The sequence below is a fragment of the Larus michahellis genome, chromosome 4, assembly GCF_964199755.1.
Source record: "Larus michahellis chromosome 4, bLarMic1.1, whole genome shotgun sequence".
In the NCBI taxonomy this organism is placed as follows: domain Eukaryota; kingdom Metazoa; phylum Chordata; class Aves; order Charadriiformes; family Laridae; genus Larus; species Larus michahellis.
In genome coordinates, this window is record NC_133899.1 from 38,910,222 (window position 1) to 38,928,382 (window position 18,161).

The following is an 18,161-nucleotide window of genomic DNA, read 5'->3' on the forward strand; positions in this document are numbered from 1 at the left end:
CTTCTTACACAAACATTTTATTGCAAAAATATGTAGGTTGTTTTCTATAATATAAGATATTCTTACAGGGCTTGTAGATTTTGTTTCAGGCAGGTTAACCCAGGGAATTACAGAAAATTGCAAAGTACAATAGATTTGAGATCTGCAGGTGGAAAGCTGCGTATAAAAGCCAGCAATGTTATTATTTTTATAGCATCTGCAACTGCGGTGCTTAAACACTGTAATAACTGCTGCCCTGCTTCCAGTCCTAGCGCTCGCGGGGTAAAAAACCAGACCATCCGATCTCCATTTTCTACTTGAAGCATTTGCTTCTGGTTGGAGTTGGAGACAGCTGATTTATAATTTACACTGTGTTAAATATTTGTAGTTTTATCTAGAAATAGTCTTTGCCAGTGGATATTACTGCAGAAGCCTTGACTTGTATGTGTTGTGTATACAGTGAAAGCACCTCAAGTTTCTCTAACGGAGGTAATTCAGGCAGAAGGAGGTAACCTGGCCAGATGGGGTCACCTGAAGCTGAACATGGTGCAGCACCTGTCCAGAGCAACGTTCAGCTGTGGCTGGATTGCTTCTTCCTGCACAACTTCACCAGTTTACGTAGCTCTACGGGATCCTGCCGGCAGCCATCACCATCTACAGAAATATCTACCACACCAAATCACTGCTGTGTTGTCCCTCCCTCCTTACATGAAGGAAGCCCCTACATGGCACTGGCTCCTCCGCTTCTTGGGTCATTGTTTCAGCTGCTGCTTGCACCAGGCTGGCATCTCTACCTTTTCGTGGGATCAGACAGGATGAAACATGGAAACTCATGTTGCGAGAGTGGGTTGTGGAAGAGTTGGACGCTCCTAAGAGACACTCAGATGAAAGCCTTACTTTATGGGTCTTTTTCCTGGCCTTTAGGGTGCCAGGCAGCATCTACACCTGGAAAAACGGTCCCCTTACTGCTACAGCTTGCAAACTTTGTTTAGCATCTACTGGGGCAACAAATCTTCATAGTGTGCTGGAGCATACAGAAGGGAACCCGAAGGTCCTGAATTCAGTTGGTCACACACGACTGAGAGCAAGGCAGGCTCAAAAGGGCAGAATTACACAGTACTGACACATGGATGAAACTGGCTGCATCCTGCATCCATCAGAAACAGAGGAAAAATAGGAAGGGGAAAAAAGGGAAAAATAATGAGCAAATTTCCAAAAACTATATAGAGTTTGTACTGTGTCAGGTCTTCTCTGAATCAAGGAAAGGTTTTCCCCTAGTGAAGGGGGAGATTTTGAATTAAAGGCCCATGGCAACAGAAGCAAATCAGCTCCACGAGTACATAATATTCAAATGAGTTTTACATAACTACCCTCCTTTTCTTCCAACCTTCAGACTGCATGAAAGAGTGGCAGAAAACCAAACTGAATGTAAGAAAACCAGCCTGCAGGCCAGACAAGGACCTTTCCCATTGCCTCTGTCAAATAAAGCATGCATGCTCTCTATAAATAACACCTTAAAATAAACCACACTTACCTAAGTAAATGAAAAAACAACAGAAGAAGGACTGGGAGTGACACACACCATCCTCCTCCCACAACACCAGCTGTCCTGGTGAAGAATCAGGAGGACCTCACCTTTGCACATGGAAGCTGTCCCTGATGTGACACCATCACCCAAAAAGACACGGTCTTCAAAATACCACTGCTCACTGGAAAGTGCATCGTGCTACAAACTCCACCTTGGTAGCAAGCAAATAGAGCAAATTCAGCTGAACACATCCCAGTCAGAAGCCACCAGAACTCCTGGCATTTTTCGGAGACTGTGTGGTGAAACTTATTTACAGCACATGGAGACCTTCTAGCAAGCCCCATGGTCTACTTATTGCCATTACGCAGCAAGAATTGTCGTGGCTTATCAGTGTGGCCTCAGTGGTGGACTTCTGAGGGTCAAAGAAGGAGGAGACACAACACAGCAGAAGAAGGGAAGCCAGTCAACATCCGGAGTTTGTACATATGCTCAGCGGTACGTTGAGGCAGGGCCAACAGCCACCACACCTCTTCTTCTCTTAGCATCTGAAAGGCCCCAAGATGAGGACCTGTTTAGTGGGGCGCAGCACTCCAGTTCCTGAGCTGGTATCCATTTTTTTGATTGTATCAATTTATCAATGAATTCACTGCTTGTTATCGAACTTTGGTTGGAGAAGCAGAACACACATTTTAGTGCACCATCCCTTACCTTTAAAGAAAAATCATGAAGCACTTCCATTTCATATCTTATTCTTTTTTTTTTGTGCGTGACCTCACTTCCTCCAGTTGCTTAATCCTCTTATTACAGTATCTCTCATTCCTTTTGCACCTTTTCCTGAATGTCTCCATTTCAGTTGGTTAAATTAGACTGTCTTTTTTCTCCTGACTTTTCCTATGTTTTGCTTTGAAAGTCTATTTTACATGGTACCTCTCCCATGGTTTACATGTGTGTGGGCAGAGGAGCCAGACTAAGGGGTGGCTGCTGTCGGACAGGGTAATAGAAACGAAATCTTCGCTTAGCTATTCATCTGGCACAGCTAATGAGTCTTTTCTCATGGTTGGCACTCCTTGGTGCTTCAGATAGGGGCTAAACGAGGAAAATGAAGCCTTGATGAGACCTACGGTGGTGTGATTACTGCCTAGAAATGGAGTCACCATTCAGGTCAGGTTGTACTGTAGCTGTAAAATATGAGAGTTAAATAAGAATTTGGATTACTTTCCTGTGTTACAGACTTCAACTTCCCTCCCTTTTCCTCATTCAGCTATAGAGTAAAAAAAGCCTCCGTTTTCACTCATCTCCAGGAAGACTTCAGAAAAACTAAATGGATTAAAAACTGGGTGAGACCTTCACCTTCTCTGTAGCCCCTTTTCAAGGAGCCAGAAGAGCGTGCCAAGACTCAAGGGCTACGCCAGTAGTGCAGGGGCAGGACCCAAATGCCCACCACCTTTCCAGAAGCACTATTTGTGGTGGGCGGAGGAGCACCTTGCAGGCCTGTTTTGGGATGTTTTGGGAGCGTGGGCAGAGGGAGATCTGTCAGGAATCAGCGTGAAGATGTTTTTGTAGCTCTCAGTTTTGTAGACCAGAGCAGCCAGGGGTGGCTAAGGCATGTCTGCATAAGAAGTTACGCTTCTGTGAGGCCTGGGGTGAATATGCACATGGATGCACCTATTGCAAGATAAATGACATCTTTTTCTGGTTACCATTGGTCTGGAACTGGTTTACACAAAGGCAGAAAAGAATCCATTCCTGGAATGATTGTTCAGATGGAGAACTCTGTTTATAAAGCCAAAGCAATTTAGCTACAATGGCATAAATACCTTCCTTAATTCCATAAATGGCTTCCTTTGTGTCAGACACCTTCCCTTGCCATTTTAGCAGGAGCCACAAGGCACCCTCCATCTGGACAGGCACAAAGCCTAGCTGTAGGATTTGAGGGTTTTATTGCTGCAATCTGACAATCTTAGAGTATACATTTTCTTCTCAAGCTGAGAATTCAACTCATTAAATCACCCACAGGTAAGATATGCAAAGGATGGTAAACGAAAAGCTTTTTAAGATCTCTATTCTGCACACACTAAAAAGAAAAAAGATGAAGGTGATGTAGAACAGTGGTAAGTTCCCCATGAACTTCCTATTAGACTCCCTGCCTTCTCATATGTGACCAAAATCTTTTTTTAATAAACCTGTTATTATAGTTCAGAGTCTCTGCCAAGTGTTTACGGTGTTGCCCTGAGTACCAAGTCTGAGCCAAGGGACTTAATTAAATGTAACCTGCTTTTTCAGTTATAGAATTGTCCTTAAACATCAAAAGGCAAGTGAACTTTAATAATAAAATCTGCAATCACTTTTTGTTTAAGAGAAGTTCTTTACTCCTCACTGTATATAATCAGTTACTTCTTAGAAGGCATATAGTCTTTTCACATATAATTTCCCACAAGCATTTACAGATTTTATGACAAGTAACATAACGTTTGGAGTTCTGGCTTTATGTGAGAATCTCAGATTTCATACTTTCTTCTTGAGCTGATTCATAGACCTCACGGTTGCAGGGAAGAATGTAAAAACTTAAAGAAGAATGTTTATAAAGGATGCCCCTTTTGATCTCACCATCTTTTTGTGTCCTTACAATTTTAGAGGCTTAGCTTTTCATTTTGGAGCACTTAATTCTGCATATATTGCAATCTTTTTTACAACCGGCTCAGAGGAGGTTCTACCTAGGAGGTCTTCTGCTAACCGCAAAGTTAGTGTGGGGAAGGCGCTGACGAGCTATCTGAAAGTCTCGGATGGACAAAAGCAGGCGACACAGTTGCTGCCGCCCTGGACGGAGCTGCACACCTGCTAAGTGAAACTGGACCAGAGTTTTCATTACGGCCCAGCGTATTCATGTAAGACGAGGTCGATGCAGCTTCTACTGATGCGCTGGGCCAGAAACCAGAGAGGCCAAAGCTGACAGGTGGACCTGGACCCCAGGCCAGGGTTGAGATCCCGCCTGACTCACGGGCAGGAGGAGGGCAGGCTGCGATGCTGATGCTCCTGCCTCCCGTCTGTGCAGGACGAGCCAGTGCCAGCCTGTGCTGCCTGCCCGACCACACTAGTCAGCGCCGTTCTGCCGGGATGGTCTCCTTCAGACTGTGGGGGTGCACAGAGCAGATGCTTTCCCCGGTAAGAGAGGTTAAATGCCTCTCTCCTCCCCCTCCGTGGAAGTTTTAGCTTCCCTGTGCCCACAGCGTTAATCATTTACAACACCTTAAACCCAACCTGACCCCGAGACCCAGGCTGTGCAGGTCAAACGCAGTTCCCCGGCAGGACTGGAGGTGTCGGAGGCGCCGGGGCTGCACCCTCAGCCACCCCGGTCATGGAGCTGGGCAGCTCTCGCACAGGGGCAGGGAGCCGGCTGAAGGCAGTAATTAGCCCCAGAAAAATATGCGGAGAGCAATGAATCACAGCTGTAACATCACACGTCAGGTGGGGCTGGCAGCGAGGAGTTACCGGATTGCTTCCTCTGACCTTTGCTCCTTCTGCTGCTGAAGGTTGCCGACTGTTCCACTTCTCCTTCATTTACCTGTGCCTCATACCAACTCCCTTTCTCCAGCTGGCACCCTGACCACAGCAAGCGGTCACTGGGAGGTCTCACGAGCAGGCCAGTGCAGCCTGGGACAGGCTATCTAGAGCCCTCACCAAACCCCAGCTCCTGGAGCGTGCCCACGCATGATGAGACAAAGCCTCAGCTGTCCCCACCCGGCATTGGCAGTAGTCCTTCTTGGAGCAGTAGTGTGGACTGGCCATCCCTTCCAGACAGGATTTCACCAACGCTGTGAAGCCATTCACCCGCGTTTCCCACAGCCACACCAGCTTTTTCCAGCTCCACCTCTAAACACGGTGCTGATGCATTCAGCCCGCTCAGATACCTCCTGGAAAAAACAAGTCATCCCAGCGCAAAAAGAAGTCAAAGCCTGGCATTGCCGTTTGTGCAGATCTGGCTGATTTCAGATGCATTTTCCTTTTTATGAGCTGTTTCTTCTGATGCTTGAATTCAGGCTTATAAACTCTTTGGCATGGCATTTATCTGCCTTTGCATTTGTGCAAAACTTTTAGGCCTTGACATATAAACAGCAATAAAGCTGTTTTTTAATATAATATAGATATAATATATTAATAAAGCCCCAGACTCTTGGAGACTGGATTGTGGGATAGCTGTCTGGTGCGTATTATAGCGGTGACGAATACTTCACCTATTAGATGCTTTATGGATGACTTTGACTTCTCACCATCTCCATCTGATTTTGAGCCGTAACAGGGAAATCACTGGAGCAGGCTGTGGGAAGAGCGCTGCATTCCTGAGTTGGGTGAAACAACTGGTTGTGTGGAGTAAGCGTTTACTTGGGATCACATAAACACTTCCAACATGAAAGAGCCACAATCTCTCCATCCCTGTTTGTTTATATTTAACTTTGTAGATCTCGGCTTGTGTGTTTTGCTAGTCTAACTAATGATGCTATACTAGTCTGACTGGGTTGTGTCAAAATTTTCTGTTTACATTATGGAGTCTTCATGGCTTAAAAAGAAAACAGGCACAAGAGTACAAATAGTGGTATATTGTAATGAAATGCCTCGTATGTAAAGGAAACGCTCATGCTGTTCACCACGTTTGTAGAGCGCAGATCTCAGTGATACTGAAGAGCCCTTGATAAAAATTACTGCCCAATTTTGATGAAAAATGGTGTAAATGCAGATGTTCGAAGTGAAAATTCGCCACAAAGGAAATCTGACAGCCTAAACAGCCTAGCAAGAACAGGCTAAGTGAGTATGCAAACGGCTGATTAGTGTTTTAATTTAGAGTGGCGCTCATTTCACCTCCAGGAGGAGAACCCCTCTGCCCTTCATACTTTCCCCTTCCCCTTCTGCCGCCGGGGTTGGGTGACATTTACGCCAGGGCAGGACACTCCTCCCGCCCCCGGCCATAGCGAAGGGAAAGCGGGCAACAGCTCGGTATTGCTTGCAGCCCCCCCTCAACTGCTTCGGCAAGAAAAAACCCCACGTTATTTCTTGCCGGTGCCCGCAGGGCCGCTCCCCGGCGGGACGGGGCGAGGGGCGGCGGGGACGATGCTCCCTTCGGGGCTCCGCAGCGCCGGGGCCGGACCCGCCGCGCCCGAGGGGGCGGCCGGAGAAGGGGGGTCGCGCTGCCGCCCGCCCCGCTCCCCGGGGAGGGGACGCGGGAGCCCCCCCGCCGCCGGTGAGGGGAGGGAAAAGGGAGGGGAAAAAGGCGAAGAGCTGCGGGCGGCCGGAGGGGGGGACACGACCAGACCCGCGCCCCGCTCCGCCCCGCTCCACCGCCCCCGGCCGGGCGGAGGTAGGGAGGGAGGGAGGCGGGCGGGAGGGGAGGGGAGGGGAGGGGAGGGGAGGATGGCGGGGCGGAGCGGAGAGGGGCCACCCCCCCAGCTCCGCGCCCGCCGTCGGTGCCGGTGAAGGCGGCGGTGGCGGTGCCACCGGCTCCCGCCGCCACCTTCCCCCCCCCCCTCTCCCCCGCCCCTCACCGCGGCCCCGACCCCCGCAGCGGGCGGCCCCCGCGTCCCCATGGCCGGGCAGGAGTGGGACTGGTTCCAACGCGAGGAGCTCATCGGGCACATCAGCGACATCCGAGTGCAGAACCTCCAAGGTAAACCAACACCCCCGCAAGAGACCCCTCCCTCCGCCCCCCGCGCCGCCCCGCTCCCCTTCCTCTCCTTCTCCCGCCGCCGCTCCTTCCTCCCCCGCCTCTCCCCGCGCCCTGCCGCGGGGCTCCGCGGGGCTCCCCGGGCCTCCCCCCCACCACTCCCCGGGCTCCCCGAAGCGGGGGCGTAGGAGCCAAAATTCCGCCCCCCGCAGCGGGATGGACTGGGCGCGGGGGCTCCGCGGGGGCGCGGGGGATGCTGCGCCGGCACAGCCGGTGTCCCCGCCCCGGGAAAGGGGACACACGCGCACACACACACGCTCTCTGCCACCCCCAGCCCCTTGCTGAGGGCCGTCGGGGAGGGGGCTGCAGGCTCCGGCGGCCCGTCGGGGGCACCTCGCCGGCTGGGCGGTGCGGAGCGGGCGGTGCCTCGGCGCTAACGGGGAAAGGGGGGTGTGTGTGTGGGGGGGCTTCGCCTTTCCTTCCCCCCGGAGCCTGGGCAACGCGTCCCGGGGGCTGGGTGGGGGGCAGGAGCCCGCGGGTCGTGGCGGGTCGTCGGGGTCGTCGGGCTCCAGGTCCGTGTCAGCGCGATGTGGAGGGATGCCGGTGGCTACCCCAGCGCTCAACTCAGTGTGCCTCCTCACAGGCTGCTGTTGAATAAACATGGACAGAGCTTTTTTGGATAAAATCACCTACGAGATGCTCTCCTCTCCTGCCACAGGCTGTGCTGGCGGAAAGGATGCAAATACCGAGGTTTGAATGTAGTTCGGCATCCATCTAGTAGTCCCTCCAAAGTTCTGTTTGCCCCTCACCAGCTAATGCTTCGAGGTGGGCAAGGACGGCAAGAAAGAAGAAACGGCAGCAGTGGTTTATGGGAGAACAGTTCGTTTAATGTAACACACCAGTCTTAATCAACAGCTTGCATTATACAGCAATGTATCTTCGTGTTCCGTAAAAATAATAGACTTGAATTATAGGTCATTATCTCTTCCTGTTTATGCATAATGATATTAAAGCACTGTCTACTGGCGCAGGCAGTGCAGTTGCTGGAAATTAGTTTTGGTTTGGCTTGATTATAGAAGATGTGTAATTTATCAGAAAAGACACCCAAATTAGCCATTCTTTCAGTTCTGATGTTGTATTAATGCAGTGATCTGCTGATGGGGTCACTCCGCAACATCCTGGCCTGCATCACCATAACCTCTGAAATTCGGATTTTGAGTATAGCCAGGGCTGTTGATTCCAGGTTGAACTCCCCTTGGGTTTTGACAGTCTCTCATTACAGTGTAATTCTACATTTCTGACTCCTGGCTCTGTCTCTTTCGATTCTGTGTGTTAGCACGGATGGCCTGCCTCTGATTTCTTGTTGCTCAAAACTGTAGCGATTAAACCAGGTTTAGTCCTTAATTCATGTGCATTTTTTTTTGAGAAGGAATAGAAAAGAAATCTGTTCTTTAAAAAAAATCCAACATGTTTTCGGCTTTGCCTCGCCGTCATTTGTGTAAGAAGGAGTTAAACTCATTTCCCTTTCTGGAACTTAAAATGCATTTATACAGATGCACACAGCCTTCTCTAAAATTCCTATAGGCCTGTAGGAGAATCTCATCCTACAGGGCAAATTCCTCTGAATAACATTATGTTCATGAAAAAGCCCTCCTGTTCCCTTACCATACAAGAGGAAATTTGAGAGATAAATTAGTTGTCACCTTGCTTATACTGCTAAATAGGGTTTAAAGAAGTTTTACGCCCCGTGTGGGCCATCATAGGGGAGAACAGGCATTTCTTCTAAGGTGCTGCTCCAAAGCAAGTGATAATATCTATCACTTACAGTACATATGATTTGTAACACATAGTTCTCACATTATCTTCTGGAGGTGAAAAACATTTTACAGATGGTGAGTCTGATACTCGGGAGAGTGTGATTTTTGTCACTCGGGAGCTCAGTGGCAAAGCATGGTGCTTCTTCTCAGGATCCGCTCTTGCAAAATGGCAGCATATGCTCTATGTTCGTATGTAGTAATTAAACTTGCTCCTGCTTTATAAGTCAAAATTCATTCCCTCAAAACAATGCAGGCTGAATCACCACGGGTATCATTGTCTATCAGTTGCAGAATCAGTAACAGTTTTGATGCGCTAGAAGGTCGTGAGCATAAGATGGAAAACTAGCCGAGGGCGATGCAGAGTTCCCAGCAGCGCCAGCAGAGCTCCCGCAGGGCCACGCTGAGGGCCATGTGAAGGACCTCCGGTGGCGAAGGTCCCCATCTGCTGCTGTGCCTCCTGCTCTCTTGCAAGACCAGCCGAGTTTAGGGTAGGTGCTATGAAGTTGGTGGTTTGCCTTATTGCAGAATGCTTCCTTTCAGTGGGACATTTTGTATATGTGAGGGTGCTTCCCAGTCTCGGGCGGCCCCATGAGATGCATTTAGAGTCGAGTGGTGTCTGCGATGCACAGGGAGTATGTTGTAAGGAGAGGATGGGAGGCGGCAGCTAAATGTTTGCAGATATGAACAGCCTCTGGAAACACTGGCATGTCAGTGTGCAAAGCGGGAGACTGACCACCTGCTTCTGCTGATGCACGGAGCCAGCCAAATATGAGCTCTTTCAGGTCTGGAAGGCAGGTAGAGGATTGCTGTCAGGCTGTGTCCAGCCATCCTACCCAGATGGAAGAGCCCGAGATGAGCCCAAGTGGTGATGGCCATGAGAAACGGTACCTGAGCAGCTTCGCTGGTCTTAAAGTTTCTGCAGGCATCACACAGCCATCTGCTGTAGCAGTTTTCCATACCCTTTTTGCCTCCTTTTTTGAAAGCTAAAATTATTCATTTCTCTTGAAAAGTTCTTCGGTATGTCTTAGCTACGCTATAGAGCACCGCTGACGTAAAATACTATTTGAAGATGGCATATGCTGTTTCAGCCTGCTGCATCTTCCCCCTCTGGTTTGGTAGTTCTGCATCCAGGGAGGATCCAGGATGCTGGTTCCTGGGAAGCGTCTGCTGTCACAGGGAGGGTTTTGCAGTGGTATGATCTCTCCACATTCAGGAGTTGTTCCAGGTGCATGTGCTGGGTGCGGAAGTAGCCTCAGGAGCTGTATATCCCATCATGTAACTGATGGGGGAAATCACGGCATGTGCGGGGTTTTCAGCTTTTTCACAGAGACACCAAAAGTGACAGCCAGGGCTGAAATTTGCTAAACTGACTGGACACAGGGAGGAAAAAAAGATGGTTTTAAAAATGGAATCGCAGCTGGATACTTAGGCGTAGGATGATGGGTTTTTATTTTCCCTTTCCATCAAGATCTGAGATTTTCCATTTTATTTCCTTAAATGAAGGAAGCGATAGTTTTCAAAGCTGTTGCAGGTAAGTGATGCTAAAAGCCAGGCGCGCCGCTTCCGTTCTCGACAGCGGTAATTTCAGGGAACAGAAGTGAAAGTGACAGTCTGATGGAGAAGGGGAGAGGGGGATGTAAAGAGGGAATAAGCGCCCGGGGTGGTGATGCACAAACCAAGTTCCTCGCTCCAGGTCTGTTCAGTTTCTAAATGCGTTTAATAAACTGATATTCTTGTGCTCTTTGTTCTGTTTGTATATTCTCCGTAGTGAATTTCTCCTCATACTGAAAGAGAAAAATGGAAAGCCTGCGCAGAAAGTAGGAGCGCATTGTCAAGCAGTGGAATGCTCAATAATTAATTTCCTGCCAGGAGATGTGGTGGTTTTTCTTTCTTTCTTTTTCTTTCTTTCTTTTTCTTTCTTTCTTTTTCTTTCTTTCTTTTTCTTTCTTTCTTTTTCTTTCTTTCTTTTTCTTTCTTTCTTTCTTTCTCTTTCTTTCTTTCTTTCTTTCTTTCTTTCTTTCTTTCTTTCTTTCTTTCTTTTTCTTTCTTTCTTTTTCTTTCTTTCTTTCTTTTTCTTTCTTTCTTTCTCTCTTTCTCTCTTTCTCTCTTTCTCTCTTTCTCTCTCTCTTTCTCTCTCTCTCTCTTTCTCTCTCTCTCTCTTTCTCTCTCTCTTTCTTTCTTTCATTACAACACCGGCGGGAAGATTTTGTTACAACACAAGAATATTTTAAAATCTTCCCTACTGGAAGCTTGATTTAGGATCATCAAAAATATACTCCCTTATGTGGTGAATTGCGCTCACTCACTAGAAAGAGGCGACATCCTCAGCAGGAATTACTCTCTCTTAGATGATATTTTGGTCCTGAATTCAGTGCTTCGCAATAGCCCAAATGTATATTTAGTAGTAGGTATCCTTCCTCACATTCCTTGGAATGAAATGTGTGGAGACAAATCCTTGTGCGGTCAGATGGTTTTTATCTGGCAAACAAGTGCTGTTACCACAATTTAAAAATAATTAAGGTTTGAATGTTCATTTCATGTATCTATGATAAGGCCCACGGGCTGGGATGGTAGAACTCTACCGTTCTTCTATCAGGGGACTAGACAAGGAGCCCAAAGTCCTGCTACTCACCATTTTGCTGCTGACTCCGGGTTTGATCCAGAACCCAAAGAAATCCACAGGCTTATATTCCTTGATTTCAGTAGATTTAAATATTTTCCTGAGTCTCAGGCTTGCTCTGCTGAGGGTTGCACCCCATCCTTGCCCTAGTTGGTACCTTTGGGTGAATCAGTCATAAACTCCCAGCACTCTCTGAATTTGTTTGTCTTCCCCTTTGGATCCTCAAGATACAAACTTTTACAAGCTTTGAACAGTATTACTGTAGTTGTTACTGATATGAACCGCAGCTTCCTTTGAGATAACAGGGCTGAAAACCTGTGTCTTAAGAGGTAATAAGGGTGCTTAACTCATAATAATTAACTCTTTCAGTAAAAGTATCTACATATCTTTACTTTGGGGGGATGAGGCATCTCTGATGGACAGCCAAAGGCAGGTGCTCACAGTCAGTCAGGAACTCTTGAAAATGTTTCTGTATTTTTGTTTATCCATTTCTGCATGCAGCATAATTCTTACGACTGTTGCACTTAACTACCGCGAGCAATCTTTTCTTTTCTAATTACAAGATACAGCAGCATTCAACCTGTTTGCTACAGCTTGACATGCCTTTCAAACACATGGAAATTTTATAAATGGAAGGGAACATTTCTTTAATGTACCCATTCATTCTGGCAAAAGTAAGGTGCTGTAACTCTTCATTACTTTAACTCTTCCGTAACTGGTCGCCACATGCGGCAGGATTTCGTTCTGCCTTTAGACATGCTTGTTTCAGTGGAGCTCTTTGTAGATTAAGGCGGCGTTTGGAAAGATCAAGTTGCCTGGAGAACCTTAGACAAAGCGCTGTAGAACCACAAAGTGATCCTGTTCTATGTAAAAGTGAAGTTAAATAGGCCTGAGAGTTATCAATGCGAAGCACCGAAATAAAGATTTAGATTCGGGCGTCAGAAACCAAAGGCGATGCTGGAAACATGAGGTGGAGATGGTCTCCATAAGGGCACTCTTGTAGCCGGCAGTGTTTGTCACAGTGGGAGGCAGACTTACCTGCTCCGGGTGTAGGAAACCCTGGCAGTGAAATAAAGGAGCAGTAAAAGGTAAGGCAGAGCACACACTGCATGTTTCAGCATGCAGTTTTAACAAGGTCAGTGCCTAATTTCTCTAACAAATTAGAAGTCTGGGCTCTCTGTCCCATTGCGTGGATGAAATTACACCAAATTCAAATCATGCCCGGTAGCTCCGCAGTCAAATGAAGTCGTACACCCGTGCATTAACGCTTCATCCTAAGAGAGACTGTTTGTCTTCGGCATGGAAGCACGGACCTGACTCGAGGTATGGGGTTGGTGCGATGTTGCTTGCCAACGTCACCTTCTCTGTCTTCCCTTGGCTGTTGCTCAAGCAGTGGCCGCCCCCAGCGTCAGCAGAGCCCGTGACACCTCAGTCCGTATCCCTTGCCCAAAGTGGAATGGCGTTAGTTTAAAAATGACAGTCTTCAAAACACTGTGTTAAAACCGGTGCCGATATAGAAATATAATGCGCTCCTCAGTTTCTCCTGCTCGTTTTTTGGTTTGTCCACTCAGCTTGGACAGAAACTCAAACAAATGTCTTTCTCCTAAAGACAATTTCAAGGTTATGTCACTCACATCCTGAAGTATTTGTAGCCTTTACTTTGAAAATACTACAAAGGGATGACTTTGTTTCGTCTTTCTGTTTAAGACAGCTTTCCATTGGACTAGAAGAAGCAACCTTGGGCATTTTGGCTTGTCAGTGTCCATTTAAACGCTGTTGTTTATGTCCTACGCTGTTCCAACTTACTGTTATTGCGGAGTGATTGTTAAGGGGATATGTCTAAAGGGGAAGAACCAAATGTTATCTGTCTCTTCACGGAGAAGTCAAAAAGATTCTTCAGATTACGTATTCAGGAGAAGAAATTGCCAGATGAGCAGTCACGTCTGTGTCAGTGCCGGCGTGGTGAAGGGCATCACAGCACCTTTTAAGAAATGAGTGCCTTTTTCTGCTTGTCTCTTTACCTGCCCTTCTATTTTTATCTCTCCCCCACCAGTTAAATAGAGGGACTGTAGGTGGGGATTGCAGGATGGATTTTACTTCGTTGTAATTGCAGCCTATTTCTCTGCAAACAGCTGAGCTGTGTGTTAGCTGCAGTTTGAGGCTTGATAGCCACAAACACAAGTTTAAATCGGCATCTTCTAAGGAGGGTCATAATAGCAACAGCCTGGATGTCTATAGTGTGGACAACTGTGAGCATGTAACCTGCAAGCATGGAGGATTTATTTCTAAGACCAGAAATCCCACTAAATCTGAAAAGATGATACCAAAACCACCTAAAAAATAACTCTAATCTCTATGCCCACTGCTTAATTTGACGGTGTGATTCAAGGTATACTTGTTAAAATAGTGTAATACTTTGAGGGATTGTGTTAATTATTTTCCACTAATTCAGATGTATGTAAAACCATATTTTATGCTGTAGTATCTTGAAACTTATTCCTGATATATATCGGTGTAATTAAAACCCAGTGAAGCTATGAACAAGTTACCCTGTTTTTTATACTTGTTATGTTAGCATCTTTCACTGTTTGTAGTCAGAAATGAGGTCCTTCTAGACCAGTACTGTTGATTTGCTTCGTTATGGAGATTTTTATGGTTTTCTCTTTTGGTAGCATAATTCTAGCTGTTTACGAAATAAATGCTCACTAAATGTGTGCCACAGGAGTCATTTCAAATGGAAACATTTATATTCCAGTCCTTGTTGTCTTTAATGTATATATCCCCTTGGATCTTCATCCTATCCTAATTAAGACATGATGAGTGTGTTTTGGGGTGTCCCAAGCTGGGCAAAGAAGCCTCTGCTGTTGTGTAGTTTAGTGGCATCCCAAGTAACAGGAGATAGGAAAAGAGTAAATGGCCTCAAGTTGTGCCAGGGGAGGTTGAGGATGGATATTAGGAAAAATTTCTTCACTGAAAGGGTTCTCAAGCATTGGAACAGGCTGCCCAGGGAAGTGGTTGAGTCACCATCCCCGGAGGTATTTAAAAGACATGTAGGCGTGGCGCTCAGGGACGTGGTTTAGTGGTGGTTTTGTCAGTGTTAGGTTGATGGTTGGACTCGATGATCTCAAAGGTCCCTTCCAACCTAGACGATTCTATGATTCTATGTCAGGGATGCTCTACCCAACCCACCAAATGGCCCAGCTAGATCGGGTTGCAACACCAGTGCCTTCACATGCACAGGTATTTAAAGTAGAAGACTAAATCTTGTCTGAAGGCAGTCAGTCGTATTCTACTTGTCTATACTGGTGGGTTTGTGACCTTTTGGGCAACTGGACTTCTCAGTTTTCTGTTCGGTGTTTGAGTTGGGTTGGAGACTCTTGTAGTTACCTGGTTGTGAAACAAGTCTCGAGTGTCTAATTAACCTTCATCCCTGTGGGTGCCATGGTGCTCTTGTTCTTATACTGAGACCCCCAGGGCAGGTTCTCCGCTTTTTAGCCAGACTTATGTGGATGCTCAGATTTAGGTCTCGCACCTGGGATTGTCCCTCAGAGGGACTGAAACTCTCTGAAGCAGTGGTTGGCCACAGTGGCACAGCAGTTGCAGGCTCCAGGTTAACAAAGAGCCCTTAAAAGAAAGCATTTTGTGTGTGGCACCAGGAAGAAGGTATTTACAGGGGAGAAAATGAACTTCAAATACAGTGTCTACATGCGTTTTTTGCCTCCTCACCCAGCTTACCACCGCGGTCAATGGTAACTTGGCACCTCTTACTGTTTTGGACCTGTCCCTCAGGCTAACTCATTTGTAAGTACTTCTGAAACCTGTGACAGGTCTCCGATGTGCACTGATCTCGCTAGTGCCTCGTAACTCTCAACTGCTTATAGTAAGCTACACTTTTTATTCTTCCAGCTTGTTTTTCCTATGTTTTCTTAAAGAAATCCAAATAACAGTACAATAAACCCCTCAGTGATCATACAATCATAGAATGTGTTTGGGTTGGAAGGGACCTTTAAAGGTCATCTAGTCCAACCTCCCTACAGCAAGCAGGGACATCTTTAACTCAATCAGATCAGGCGGCCATGTGTTATTCCTATGTTGAGGGCCGTAATCACAGCCTGAACCATCCATTTCACAGGACTCCGGCTGAAAGTCTGAATTTTTGCCAAAGCACAGGGACTGGCTGCGTGCATTAATGGTCAGAAGTAATTTGCCGTTTTGCTTTAGTCTTTGCAAAGATCCACCCCCCAATATATATCAATAGGTGTTTTGCATATGCAGTCAGAGTAGTTCACAGCTAAGGGCTGATTATGCTTCTCTTGGCTCAGTGAAAAATGGGAAGGGCAAGAGAATCCTGGCAGCAGGACAAATGAGAGCCATGCCAACGAAGATAACTGTTAAAAAATGATCCTTCGTACGGCTGCGTCCAGACACGTGATTAAAGCTTTCTGTCTCTTACTGATGTTCGTGATAAACGTGAACTGCAGTTATAACTTAATAAAGATATAGCATTTATAAATAACATAGCATGAAATGTTGGGCTTATTCAGACTTATTGCCTGGGATATAGGTAAGAAATATAATAGAAATAATAGAAATAGAAACACAAACCTGTCTGGGCTGTTTGCCCAGGGAGAGTAACCAGGCAAACAGAAGTGGGCAAATGGGGAAGAGCCACGGAAAAGCGGAGCACCCGATCCCAGGTCCTCAGAAACCTCGTGATAGGGCAAGAGGGGCCGCGGCCAGCACTGCCGTGTGATGCTTAAAATCGGTCAATCATGAAAATCCTGCCCAAATGAGAAGGCAAGCTTTCAGAGACAAAATTCCCATTGATTCTCCCTTTTGGATGAGGCGCTTGGTAGGCCTTTTTCTATTACAAATCCTGAGTGATTCCAGCAGTTACTGTTCAGAGTAGCTGGGAAGAGTTTGGTCCCTGTCCTTGTTCTCAGATTCCACGCTGGTAGGGGACTTCCTGGCCCTGGTGATTAATACCACTGAGCAGCATTTAGTTCCTGTTACTCTCAATTGGGTTTTTTTGACCTTTATTTTTTTTTTAAAGATCTCCCTGGATACAGGGCAAGGAGTGATTTGAAGTTACAGGGAGTCTTGCATGAGTTTTTCCATTTCTGCCTGTTGCAAAGAAAAAAGTTTTTGAGGGACCTAATGTTAATTAAAAAGAACTTGTGCCCAGCCTTCTTCCAGAAGTTAATACAATTATTGACCTTGGCCGAAAGAAAACAGAGTACGAAATTTTTGCTGGCTAAGCTGCATTTCTCCGTTTGAAGGTAGATGGTCTTTTTGATGTATTCAGTGTTGGCCTTTCAAAACTTTAAAAGATTCTGTGTTTATCAGAAGGATCAAAGAAGATAAGAGATTTAATTGTCTTCAAAAACTGTGTGTATCAAGAGGAAACACCATGTTTTGGTTGCTAACACAGCTATGGGACGCTATAAAATCCTTCATCTGTAATGCTGCAGTTGACAGCATCACTCGTCATGAGTTTATTTTAATTTAAGAACTTGGAGGTCGCACCAGGGTGACTACTCTGAAGTCAGGAAGTGGTAGTGACCCTGGTGACGGTAGCCCATGCCTGCAGGAGAAGGACAGCATATGCTTCCCATCCAGTCCCAGGCGTCACCGAGAGAGCCCATCCTCAGGTGCTGAGAGATCCAGGTGTAGCTGCAGAGGTCTGGAAAGCTGACACCCATCTGTCTCTGAAGACTCGTTTGCAGTTAATTAACACAGCCTGTTATAATTAATAACTAATTGACACAGCCTGGGTCCTGCATCTGGGTTGGGGCAACTCCTGGTATCAATCTACCAATCAATCAATCAATCAATCAAGGGACTAAGAGCAATCCTGCTGAGAAGGACTTGGTGGGGCTGTGGGGTGAAAAGCTGGACGTGAGCTGGCAATGTGTGCTTGCAGTTCAGAAGGCCAACTGCATCCTGGGCTGTATCAAAAGAAGTGTGGCCAGCAGGAAGAGGGAGGTGATTCTACTCCGCTCTGGCGAGACCCCACCTGGAGTATTGCGTTCAACTCTGGAGTCTCAGCACAAGAAGGACATGGAACTGTTGGAGCGGGTCCAGAGGAAGGCTATGAAGATGATCCAAGGGCTGGAGCACCTCTCCTATGAGGACAGGGTGAGACAGTGGGGTTGTTCAGCCTGGAGAAGAGAAGGCTCCAGGGAGACCTTATAGTGACCTTTCAGTACTTAAAGGGGGCCACAGGAAAGATGTGGACAAACTTTTTATCAGGGCCTGTTGCAATAGGACAAGGGGTAATGGTTTTAAACTAAAAGTGGGTAGATTTAGACTAGAAATAAGGAAGAAATTTTTTATGATGAGGATGGTGAAACACTGGCCTGGGTTGCCCAGAGAGGTGGGAGATGCCCCATCCCTGGAAACATTCCAGGCCAGGTTGGATGGGGCTGAGCAGCCTGATCTAGTTGAAGATGCCCCTGCTCATTGCAGGGGGGTTGGACTAGGTGGGCTTTAAAGGTCCCTTCCAACCCAAACCATTCTATGATTCTATATTCAGTTTCTGTTTCAGCTTGTCAGATCTTGGGT

General features: G+C 46.8%; 1 protein-coding gene across 1 annotated transcript in view; it reads left to right on the forward strand.

Annotated features, from left to right (window-relative positions):
* The first annotated feature begins 6,955 nt into the window (after window positions 1-6,955).
* CLMN (calmin) overlaps window positions 6,956-18,161 on the forward strand; it is a 72,560-nt gene continuing 61,354 nt past the window's right edge. Inside the window, exon 1 of the mRNA XM_074584102.1 lies at window positions 6,956-7,163. Within this exon, the coding sequence (XP_074440203.1) occupies window positions 7,082-7,163 (82 nt within the window). The 5' untranslated portion in view covers window positions 6,956-7,081. The remainder of the gene's footprint in view (window positions 7,164-18,161) is intronic.